The 12,861-nt window shown below is 48.3% G+C and overlaps 1 protein-coding gene across 1 annotated transcript; it reads left to right on the forward strand.

Moving 5' to 3' along the window:
* Positions 1 to 254: 254 nt before the first annotated feature.
* KLHL38 (kelch like family member 38) lies at positions 255 to 10,593 on the forward strand. The gene is made up of 4 exons (XM_056110921.1): positions 255 to 342; positions 995 to 2,339; positions 6,613 to 6,718; positions 7,506 to 10,593. The coding sequence occupies exons 2-4, from the start codon at positions 996 to 998 to the stop codon at positions 7,844 to 7,846; spliced, it is 1,791 nt and encodes a 596-aa protein (XP_055966896.1). The 5' UTR covers positions 255 to 342; position 995; the 3' UTR covers positions 7,847 to 10,593.
* Positions 10,594 to 12,861: the final 2,268 nt, after the last annotated feature.

Raw genomic sequence — 12,861 nt, forward strand, 5'->3', positions numbered from 1 at the left:
AAACACTTGCCAAGGAAACACACCATGTGGGCATGCGCCCGGGGCCCTGCAGGCCTTCGGGTTGCTGCAAAAGGCAACTGGAAAGTCACATGTCATAACAGTGGAAAGTACATACACAACTATTCTTAGCTCTGGAATGTATACGCTGTCTCCCTGCCCAGCGGTTCTTTCACAAAGCTCTAGAAAACTGTGACAGCGCCTTCAGCATAAACAAACCCAGGACAAACCTGTTGCCAACTGAAGGGGCCTGGGTTTACGGTTTCACCCAGAGCTAGAGGTGGGGACTCTCTGGAGGGACAGAGCCGGACCAGACATCGGTGGGTGTCCCGGCTGCAGAACAAGGTAAATAAAAATCCCTATCGCCCCATTCTGTGGGGAGCTGACCAGAGATCATCCAATGAACCCTTTCTGGGGAATTGTTTGCTCTCTGCTTTCTATTTATCCCAACTTTAAAACAAAACTCGGCTCTGTGAAGTCATGTGTTTTGTTTCGCTTTTGTTAAAAAAAAAAAAAGTCATTGCAAGGGGCCATTTTTTATCCTTCATTTCTGGCTGGGGATCAGAAGGCCACACCCCCAGAACAACACCTTGGGGATGATTAATAACCCAAAAGAGGCTTGACGAGTTTACTAGAGGTGGGAAGAATCTGGAGAAAGACTCACCCACATGTCCACCCAGGGTCACTGGCTTCAGATTCCCATCCCCCACCCCCACCCCACCATCCATTCTAACAACCTGGGTCTTGCTTGCTCTGTTGTCTTGGTTATTTGGAGGTGTTTTCCACCTTTTTCCCTAGAGAGCAATCGTAACTCACAGAGAGGTGCCAGTTCTGAGGTCTGGGGTCCAGGGAGTTCTGCCCCCACCCCCTTCCAATCTCCCAATCTCCCCACAATTGGTGTTCTTGGAGCGCAGTGCTGCAGTGCTCAGTCTTGCAGCCGCTGTGGCAGCCCCTCCTTCCACCACTGCTCCCTCCGCGGGGTTCCTCCCCTCTGCAGGATGGACAGGAAGCCCCCTGAGGAGATGCTCTTCAAAGACCAGGACTTCTCCTCTGACTTACTGAGGCAGCTCAACAACTTGCGACAGCAAGGGCTCCTGACGGACGTGCGCGTCTGCGCGGGCGCCACGGAGCTGCCGTGCCACCGGAACGTGCTGGCCTGCAGCAGCCCCTACTTTCGGGCCATGTTCGGCGGCAGCTTTCGGGAGAGCCGCGAGGCCCGCGTGCAGCTGCAAGGCCTGGAGCCGGCCACGCTGGGCCAGATCGTCCTGTACGCCTACACCGGGGAGGCGCACATCACGGCGCGCAACGTGCTGGCGCTGCTGGAGGCAGCGTCCCTGCTACAGTACCTCAAGCTCTTTGAGGCCTGCTCGGCGTACCTGCAGGGCCAGCTGAGCCCCGGCAACTGCCTGGGCCTCCTTCGGCTCTCGGACACCTTCAGCTGCGAGACCCTCCGCCGGAAGGCCCGAGACGTGGCCCTGACTCGGTTTCCCGAAGTGGCCGCCACGGCCGACCTCAAGGAGCTGGGCGCCACGGAGCTGCGCGACTACCTGGGGGACGCAGCGCTGTGCGCCGAGGAAGAGACGGTGTTCGAGGCCCTCATGGCCTGGCTGCGGCACGACGTGGGCAGCCGCAGACCGCACATGCTGGAGCTGCTGCTGCAGGTGAGGCTGCGGTACATCCACCCCGCCTTCTTCCACCACTTCATTGCCAGCGATGCCCTCCTGCGCTCCTCGCCCGCCTGCAGGGCCCTCCTGGAAGCAGCCAGCAGGCAGGTGTTCTCCCTGCACGGCGCCTCCAGCCTCCCGGGCCCGTGGCACGTGCCTCCCAGGAACGCGTACCGAGAGTTCCTCCTCCTCGTGGGGGGGAGGAAGGACAACCAGCAGACCACCCGCGACGTGCTGCTGTACGACGGGCATAGTGGCCGCTGGCAGGGCCTGGCCAAACTCCCCGTCCGGCTCTACAAGGCGGCCTCGGTGGCCCTGCACCGCAGCATCTATGTGCTGGGGGGCGTGGTGGTGGGCGAGGGGGCGCACGTGCCCAGTCGCCAAGTCTACGTTTTCTCCCTGAAACTCAACCAGTGGAGTCTGGGGCAGCCCATGCTGGCCGCCCGCTACTCCCACAGGAGCACGGCTCATAAGAACTTCATCTTCGCCATCGGGGGCATCGGAGAAGGGCAGGAGGTCCTGGGCTCTGTGGAGAGGTACGACAGCGTGAGCAACATCTGGGAGACTATGGCCAGCATGCCGGTGGGGGTTCTCCATCCCGCTGTGGCCGTAAAGGACCAAAGGCTGTACCTCTTTGGAGGAGAGGACGCCATGCAGAACCCTGTGCGCCTTATCCAGGTAATCAACTGGTCCTTCCTGTTCCGAAAGTTCATGATTATATGTCACATACATACAAGCATACATGTATGTACACGCATGCATACACAAATACGCTAATATAAATACACTCATGTGCACACATATACTTATAAAAACACATATATACACATATATGTACATATCTATGTATACATATATACTACATACATGTACACCATTATACACATGCATGAATGTACACATATATGAGTATTCATACCTATATGAATGGACACCGGTTTTCATTATATGCATATAATGCACACTTACAATTTTCAGCATGAAGAGGGAGGGAGGGAGGGAGGGAGGAAGATAATTTCAGCAAGAGTTTTTCCACTTATCAATACTTAGGTGTAAGGCTGATATGATACAAAATCACATCAGACACAATCTTGATCGTTACAAGAGGATCATTTATGCTATTACTTTACTTTACTTCTTTACTATACACATGTCATATACAGTAAGAGCCTATAGGAATTTGGTAGGTGCTTCAGCCTAAGTCATAAGACTTGATCCACAGTTATTACCAAAGACCTGCTAGATAAAATCTCGTATGTGTGGTCCTGACATGCACCATTTGCAAGTCTCCAGGAAATTTTTAGTCACTGCCAGAGGATCCCTGCATTTTTTATGGTGCCAGGGATTTAACCCAGGGCCTCACACATGCACTCTACCACATCGCTGACCCAAGGGACCCCTGTTTTAAACAAGAGGTGGATGCTCACTTACTAACAAGTTTTCTGTGAAGTATAAGAGAGACCAAATTTTAGAATATGAACTTGATGCAATTTCTAATATCTGCAGTTCACTAAAAGAAAAGAAAAACTCAAGTAAAGAACCCATTATTAAGATAATTGAAGAGACCTATGAGATTTGCTGTTTGTCAGAGTGTCAATAAAGGCCTTGGAGAGAAAGGCAGGGTCCACCAATGATACTCACAAAATAACAGAAAATGAGGTGCTGAACAGAGGGTGCCCTGAAAGTTTGTGGGAGGGAGGTATCCCACACTGGTCTAGAGATATTTAGGGGGCTTTGAAGGAAACTCTGTGATTGGAGCTGAAATGAGAAGAAAGGTGGGTGAAAAAAGAAGGCAAATGAAGATGAAGAGAGAAAGAGATGAAAAAAAGAAGGCAAATGAGGATGAAGAGAGTCCTGAGTTCGATAGAAGGTTCTGGCATGCACCATGTCTGCCAAATTCCCTGTGCACATGAGTCTGCCCTCGGAGGCAGGGATCAGAGTCAGTGATATCGTTTAGGAGGCAGTGAGGTCAAAGACCCTGAAATATAAAGCATTACAGCCTACTTCCTGAACAACTGAAAGCATGTCACTATAGGCACAAGTTAGACCAAGGAGAGGGGAAAGGGGTGCACCAAGGAGGAGCTACCGTGAGCTACCCTCCTCCACCCACACCTCTTCCCCTGAGTTTCTCCTCTTGAGCTTCTAGAACATTCTTGGGATGTGAGACTGATGGAACAGGATTCTCTAAGCCTTGTCAAGGAATTGGGATTGTAGCCTAAAATATTGAGGCCTCAAGAAGGAGTTTCAAACCGAGTGGGTGAAATAATCCAATTTATATGGTTCAAAATTCCTCCTGGGGCTAGAGAGCTCGGACTCAGGTTAAGGCACTTGGCTAGCATGGGGCTGCGCCCAGGACATGGGTTTAGATCCCAACACTGCATGTGGTCCCCCAAGTACCGCCAGGCATGGCCTGTGAGCACAGAGTCTCTGGATGTGGTCAGAAAAACAAATTAAAAGTAAACATTCCTTCTGGATGCTTTGTGAAAAAGGAATTGGAGGGGGCCTCGGTAGACAAAATAAAAGGAAGGTAGGGCACTCCTCCTGCCATCCAGGAGAGGGAGGATGGATGGGGCTTGGGTGAGGTGGTGGAGATGGAGAAGAGATGGAGAAGAGATAGAGAAGAGCGGTGAGCTGGTTTCATTATTTTTATTCTTCATGTTGTCGCTTCTCCAATCCATACTTTCCCTGATTATCCAGGCAGGTTCTGAGTTTGGTCCAGATCCCACTCTCTCACGTGAGCCAAGAGAGACTTGCTCCGCTGCCCCGCATGCCTGCCACACAGAGAGAACGCCTAGTGTGCTTCTATATACAGCTACAGTCCTCTTTTCTGAATTTGTTTTCAAAATCAAATCAACAAAAGTGCAGATGATTTCACACTGCAAAATTGTTACAGACTTCCAAAGAATAAATACAAGTGCATCAGAAAGAGGGGAGAAAAAAAGCTTTTATGCCAGCATATCAAGAAATGCATAGTATAACCAAACAAGACACTTGCAAAATTAAAAAAAATACTAACATATGAGCAATCCTCGTACATATCAGTGATGAGAGGAGAAGAGTATTTCACTGCAGAGAAGCAAAGCATTCATTTTAAGGTAGAAATTTTAATTATCCTGCCATAGCTTAAGTGGAATACTTGGGATCATTGCATGGGGTAAATTGATTTTCAGTCCTAAAGCTCAGAGTTTTGTTCAGAGGATGGTTCAAATCTGTATATCTTCATTCTTTTAAGAACTCTAGAGCCCAGGAGTTATATGTGTACATGCTTCTTTCTACCTGGTCTGGCTTCCTGTCCTTCTGTATGGCATCCAGCAAATCCTTTTACCATCAGAAGACATCATTTCTTCCACTGGTCAAAACTTATCCTATGCCCCAGCTTCTCTGTGGGTATTACAAGTACTGTGAGCCAATGTTGAGTCTATTTTTGAAACCATACCCAAAGCTGATGGATAGCAGAAGGCCTAGAGGCGATTATTCACTCATGGAAAATGCACCCTATGTTTGCTTATCCTCCCAGAATCCCACTTTCCGAAGAGTTATATCTATGTATTTTCAGATGCAAGCAGATGGGTGGACTGTCACTATGGCTGGCACTAACTCTAGCACTTGACTCCTCAGACTTAAAGAACTGAGAGACCCTAAGATATGTCCAGTCTCAAAAACACGCTTCAAGAAAGGCCACACCCATAGGTCTTTAGTCAGAGCCTTGAATGTGGTGGGAAGAAAACGAACACTGGACTCAGCTCCATTTTCCCACTCACTCACCCTTGTGGCCTTCAGCATATCTCTTACCCTCTCTAAGCCTCAGGAGTCTAATCTGTTACTTTTATAATTTCCTAGATAGAGATGGAACCCCAGGTCTCATACAAGCAAGACATGAGTTCTGCCATGGAACCACTTTTCAGACCCTGAGCTTCAGTGGTTTAATCACATCCATTTCATAGAATGATTAAAAAAAGCTATAATTTGATAAAAATGATAAAATTTTATTAGTGCTAGAAAGTATATTTTATGCCAAAATAATTTCCAGAGAATACTGCAAATTTTATTTTTCAATGCCATTTTCTTCCGAAAATGAATTTGTATTCTTTCTTTTCTTGTATGAGGGCCATCTTTTGTATTGCTCATGCAAGATTTTTTGCCACAAATGAACTCATTTGCATTTAATATTTGAGTTTTAAAGTGAGGAGGTTATCAGGAACATGTTTCTGGGGATCGTGGGACACTCTTGTGTTTCAAAGCACACAGCAAAGGAACCTTGACCTTTTTTTGTCTTCCTTCTTATCCTCTCATTTTTCTGTGATTCTAATAACATTAAGGCAAAAATTGTTTAAAAGCCTTCTTTGACAGAGTGGGGGCGGTTAGAGAGAGAGAAAGTGCATCAGGTAGGGCACTTGCCTTGCTTGCAGCCAACCCAGGTTTGATCCCTGGCACCCTAGATGGTCCCCAAATGATCCCTGAGTGCAGAGCCAGGAGTAAGCCTTGAGCAATGCTGGGTGTGACCCAAAAACAAAAACAAAAGCCTTCTTCACTTAGCCCCAAATTTAGACCCAAATCTGGAGAGTCTTCTTGGATACATTTAGAATGTTAAATATGAGCCAGCGATGAAAATGATTGAAAAATCATAGGTTTTATGAATACCCAAGTCACTCCATTTCTCACTGAGAGAAAATCTGTTCCAAACAAGGTAAGCAGACACAGGCAACACTCCAGGACTCTTGGTTTACTCTATAGAAACGACCACTGAGCTCATAGAGATTGTCACTATACTAATAGTCTCTTTTCTTTACTTATACTTTGATGACCAATAGTAAAATGCAGACATTCTTAAAACTGGGGAAAAGTAAAAGAGGAAAAGCCCGCCTAGCTCCCCCTTTTCTTTATGACTTCTAACTCTTAAAAGATACCGATCCCTTTAAAATACAGTATTGTGCTTCTGTTTCTCCCGAAGGTTTATCACCTTTCCAGAAACACATGGTTCAAAATGGAGACAAGGATGATCAAGAATGTGTGTGCCCCCGCGGTGGTGCTAGGGGAGCGGATCGTCATCGTGGGAGGTGAGTTTGAACAGAGGACGGAGAGGCCGGACACAAACTTGGCATCAGCTGTGGAAAAACGGTCCCTCACAGTCAGATGTTGTTCTTACAAGACGGTCGTTTTAAAAGCACATTCATCCAACCACTGGCATGGGGATGACTTGACAAAGTTCTTTTCTCATCCAGAAGTTTCTCCCTGTCTCTATATGTAAACAAGGGGTGAAACAATACTTGTTTCCAAGAGTTTTGATCATAAAATGTACTCATATCAGAGACACTTGGCGCTATCCCAGACCCAGGGCAAATAGTCAAACCATGTTTGCCATTGTTGACATTGTAGAGGTTCATTTCTCCTTAACAGTGGTATGGGGTGCCAGGGAGGGTGGAGGCCTGGTCTTGAGGTCAGAGAGACCTGGGTTCTAATCCCGACACTGCCCCTCCCTGAATACCTGCTCTTGGGTCAGTGATTCCTCTCTGTGATTCCCCTCGGTTTTCATATCTGCAGAGAGGGAGGTCCTGAAAGTCTCCTATCCCTGAGTGCCCAAAAGCTCTTCCTTAGAGGGCAAGAGCTCTTCAACGGGCCTCCAAGAAAGATGCACAAGAATGGCTGGTGCATGACCTCAACCTGTGGAGAGGGTGCAGGAGCCAGAGTCGGGCAGAGCTGCGTCCAACCCCTAGCTCTGTCTCCAGCAAGGCAGGGCGATTGATCCAGATGTCCATGGCTGCATTCCCCCTGCAGCCTCATCAGTGTCAGGGGACAGCAGGACACTGAGCCCTACTGAGAGTGTCCCTTGCCATTGACTGGCAGGTTACACCCGGAGGACTCTTGCTTACGACCCCCAGTCAAACAAGTTTGCCAAGTGTGCCGACATGAAGGACCGGAGGATGCACCACGGGGCCACGGTGCTGGGGAATAAGCTGTATGTGACTGGCGGCCGTTGGCTCACCAGTGACTGCCGCATCGAGGACTCGGCCGCCTTTGACTGCTATGACCCCGACACGGACACCTGGACGTCACAGGGAGAGCTGCCACACACACTCTTTGACCATGCCTGCCTCACCCTGCAGAGCCTCCCCAGCCCAGCCACCTGCTCCCGGGGCCATGAGAACCCCACTTCCCTTACAGGAGACCTTTACCCCAAGAACTGACCCCACAAAAAGGATGCAGGGAGAGCTCAAAGGACTGAAAGTTCCAGAACCTGGAGGCCTGGAAGCAGGCATGCAGTCGGCAGAACTCTGTTGTGTGAGTGTGTGTGTACGTGCACATGTCCTCTGTCTCTGTCTCTCTCTCTCTCCCCTCTCTCCTTCCTACCCATCATTTTTCTCCCCCTATTCCTTCTGTCTCTCTCTCCCTCATCCTCCACCCCACTCCCCAGCTCTTTCCTTCCTTCTCTACCTCATCTCTACTAGGTTTCTTTCTACAAGCTTCTTCGTCCACATGGCACAAGGACAATGACAGTGACAACAGATAAATCCAGACTCACATTCTTCAAGCCAGAATGCAACTATTCTCCACATATGAACCAGAAACAACGATGCCAAGGGGGCCCTTTTGCATTCCATACCTATCTCTAGAACCCTCACTGTGCCTGGTCATGCAGCCACTCTAACAAGCTAGACCCCAGCCCCTAATTAGAATTAGCCCCTAGGTAGAATGGGGCACACCTGTCACTGACAGGTCCTGGAAATGGCATGTGACCCATCAACAGCTGTTGCCCCAAAGGAAGAGAGACTGGGTTTGAGGAGCCTTCTCTGCCTAGAGCACACTGAAATCCAGCACAAGGCTGAGCATTCCTCGAGAGTTCCTGCAGGCCTCTGGACCAGGTGGCCCCAAGAGATATCAGTCATGGCTGTGTTTCTCTGAATTCTATGTGTTGCAGCCTGTTGCAGTTTCAGAAAAGTAAGACCAATTCAGCATCATGTGCATGCAATATTATCTGCACTACCAGAATAAATATGGTTTCTGGTGGCAAATGATGGGTTTTTTTTCTGCAGCCTGCAGGGAGCTATAGAGCTGTAGAATTAATCAAGATTTTCATTTTGGTAAATGTCCTGCGCATTGCTCTCTGGAGGCAAGTCAACACATTCCTTCAGAGATTACGGCCGTGACTGCCTTTCCCCAGAGCCCCAATAATCTCAGCACACCTCCCACACTGGCTCGATCCCAAGCTTGGAATAAGCTGGAGTTGGTGGCGTGTCCCAGTCACCAGAGAAGACATCTGGTAATGAGGCTGAGTCCCAGGCAAAGCAAGTGAGCTGGGATTCCCTGAGAGTGTCCCCAGGGTGCTGTGACTTTGAAAAGCATTCAGGAGGTTGAAGAGAGAGAGTACAGTAGGTAAGGCACTTCTCTTGCAAGTGATCAATTTGGGTTCAGTCCTCGGCACTGCAGAGGGTTCCCTGAGCACCACCAGGAGTGATCCCTAAGTACCGAGCCTAAGTTCAGGAGTATCATAGCCAGGAGTATCATAGCCAAAAAACAAAATCAGGTAGGGGGTTGGAGGGAAAGCACCCAGATCTGGCAAGGTGTGGCCCGGTCCAGAACAGTTGTGGAGATCCCATCCCACCAGCCCTGTTCCTCAGAGCGAGGTGGGTCTGTCCCTCTCCCCACTGGAGAAGCCTGCTGCCCTGAGCTGATGCCTCCTTCCCCCTCCAGCTCTCCTGACTTATGTTTCGAACATATCTCTTCCAAGTATGTATTTTTGGCCCTTTGGTTTCTCCTGCTGAGATCTGAAACTCTGCTCTGAGCTCTAGACCACTTGCTTGCAATCCCTATCCCCCACCCAGCTTGTCAGACTGGCTCCCGTCTGGACACCGTGCCCTGAGCTGTTGACTGGCCTCTTGCCAAACCTCTTGCCTTTGAGCTTCTCTGTTCAGGCTCTCAATGCCACCCTACCCCCTCCCCACTCCAAAACAGTACTTGCAAAGTCACTAGTGATTCCCACGGGGCCAACTGGCAGTGCATTTTCATTTCTTGTCCTACGTGACCAGTCAGCCACATACCAACGGCGGGCTAGCTCATCACCATTAAGTCTTTTCTTTCCCTGTATCTTGGATTCCAGTAGTTCTTGCCTCTCATCCTTGCTCTTGTTAGATCTTTTTCCTTATCTATTCTTCCTTAGTTGAGTGGGCTTATCCAGGAACTAACTGTAAACTAAATTTCTAATTAGCTTCAAATTCTGCTCATTTTTCAGTTTCTTTTAATTACAGACTCTACAGCTTGCCCTACATGTCCACTCATATTAAATAGATACTTCTCATGAAATGTGTTCAAGAAAGACGACTCTGGGGCCTCGGGATATGATTCCATGCTGGAGAGCAAGCTTGGATGTGATCTCTGACCTTAGAGTAAAACACATGTGTCACAACCACCGTTACTACATCAAGACCCTCTTTCTTCATCAAGCCAACTCCTTTCATAGATTTCTTCATCTTGAGAAGGCCCCAAATCTCAGACATTATTCTAAACTCCCTTTTTATCATGCTATGCTGTGTCTATTGCCAGTTTACCCAGAGCCCTTCAGGCTGGAACAGTAGTACAGTGGGTTATGCATTTGTCTTGCATGAAGTAGATCCAGGTTTAATCCCCAGCACCTTAAACAGTTCCTTGAACCCACTATGAGTGATCCGTGAGTGCAGAGTCAGGTGTAAGCCCTGGGCACTGGCGGGTGTGGTCCAAAAAAAAAAAATGGATCCCAGTTGCATCTCACTACTCACAGCCCTAACTCTTAGCCTACTCTGCCACCTTTTCTCTCCTGAACTGTCACACATTTTATTTTTTAACTTTTACTTTAGCCACTGAGTATACAAAACATCTTCATGTTCTAACCAGTCCCATCAGGGACTGGACACCTCCATTCCCAGTCATAATATTCACAGTTTCACAATGCTGTCAATGGTGCAGTTTCATGCATACAACAGTCCAACATCACACCTGCCACCACCCTTGTCTTAGGGTCTCCCGCTTCCCTGCTCCCCAACCTCACCATCCCCACCCGCTCTCCATGTCTCACTGCTCTGGTATGCTCCATCCTATGGACCAGTTCTAAATATTCTGTAACTTTGGGTCATCTGTTGTTCCCTTGCTCTGAGTTCTTATTTCCCACATATGAGAAGGATCATTCCATGTCTATCCCTCTCCTTCCAGCTGACTTGACTCAGCATGATCCCCTCCAGCTTCAGCTACCTAGTGGTGGCTGATAGTATCTGGCAGATCACCATGGAATGTGATTTGCAATAGGAAAAGACAAAATCTGTCATTTTTTCATGGGTCTTTCTGCTTCTTTCTTCCCAACAGGTCAGCTTGTGTGATCATAAATGTCAAAAGAGGTTCGCCTTCCCCCCAAAGTTTTAAACTCTCCAAAGCCTTTCCAGCTTTCTCAGATGACCTTCTGGAGACTGAAGGATGGTTCCCACCCTACCCCCTGCCTTCTCTGCTCTTCCCACCTTCTGTCTCCTGCTGTTTCCTGCCTCCACAGTCCAGTCTCCACAGTGGTCTTTTGGCTCATGGTCCACAAAGCTCTCTACTTTCTAGTCTTACATCAGCTGCACATCCCACGTGAAAAGGTTCACCACAGATGTCATAAACACATTGTCAGATTCTGGATTTTCCTCCAAGCACTGCTCAGAAATGCCTTCCCAGTCACCCTGTCCGCCATCGGGGTCTGTCAGTGACTCCCCAACACAGACCACAAACATTGCCAGTCTCCCTGTCTTCATTGCTAATTCTCTTCCTGAGAGCAAAATATCCTCATGCTTTGACCAACCCCATCAGGGATTGGCCACCTCCATTCCCACACCTCTACTTCTTCTCAAACAACAACTGGAACTATTTTTTTAAATAGCAGAACCAAATGCATGTATTTATTTCTCTTTCCAATTGTTGTTTTTATGGTGCCCAGGGATTACACAGACTGATGTAGCACCGAAAGTTCCAGAGAGCAAAGTCATTGGGACCTCCTGTGGCCTACACAGGCAGCACCAAAAATCAAAGCTATGACCTCACGCCTGCAAGCAGGTGCTTTCTGCTGCTAAACTAGCTGTCCACAGAGCACCCCACCACATCCCTAGCAGCAGCAGCCCTGAGATAATTTTTTTTCAAAAATTTTGAGCCCATCCCTAGCAGTGTTCAGGGGTTACTCACAGCTCTGAGCTCAGATGTTGTTCCTGATAGTACCTGGGAGACCATGAGGTGCCAGAGAGTTGAACCCAGGCCCCCCACTTGCAAAACATGCATTCGGCCTATTGAGTTAACTCTATAGCCCTGGAATAATGTTTTTAAAAGACAAGTCTTGGGGCTAGAGAGATAGTACAAAAGGTAGGGTGTTTCTCTTGCACATGGCCAACGTGGAGTTAATCGCTGCCACCCATAGGGTTCCCCAAGCCCCATCGGGACTGGTTCATGAGCACAGAGCCAGAAGTAAGCCCCAAACAGTGCCCAGTATTGCCCCCCTCCAAAAAAAGGAAAGGAAAAAAGTGCAAATCAGATCCTGTTATTCTTCTGCTTAAAATGATTTTATGGCTTCCAGGGAACTTAGCACAAATCTCCCAATACTTTTGGCTCTAGAACTTTCTACCAGTGTTCCCTGCCTATCTCTCTGCCACCACTCCCCCTTCCACCTCCCCCCGACCCCACATACCCCTCAGAGCTGTTGCTGCTCCTTTAGTCCTTTGTATCTGCCCTTTCCTCACCTCTGGATCATTGCACTTGAAACTTTTTGTCATTGAAATGTGAAACATGTCTCTTAGCTTCTCACTGACCCTAGAACTGTAACTTCCACACTTCTTACTCTCCAGAGAGAAGGTCACTGAATCAGAGCGGTTTCCACATACCTTTAGTCCAGCCTGTTAAGTGCCCTCCACGTCCCACCAAGTCCCCTCTGAGACCCTCATTTTATTTGAAATGACTTGATTAATGTCTGTCCTGCTATATCTTCTCTCACTCCTGTTGTAGTTCACATTCCCTGGGCTCGCTGAGTGTCAACCCATGATATTGGAACTTCTCTATAAATGTGTGATGGACAGATCAAAGAAGAATTAAAATGAAAACAGCCACTAACCTTGCTTTATCTTGGTGTCTCCATCTCCCACTCAGAGGTAACAGCCCCCAGGTTCTCCACCAAAAGTCACCTTCCTCCCCCCTCCACCTTACTTCCCCCTGGAACCTA

The sequence above is a fragment of the Sorex fumeus genome, unplaced genomic scaffold (genome assembly GCF_029834395.1).
Source record: "Sorex fumeus unplaced genomic scaffold, SorFum_2.1 ptg000002l, whole genome shotgun sequence".
In the NCBI taxonomy this organism is placed as follows: Eukaryota; Metazoa; Chordata; class Mammalia; order Eulipotyphla; family Soricidae; genus Sorex; species Sorex fumeus.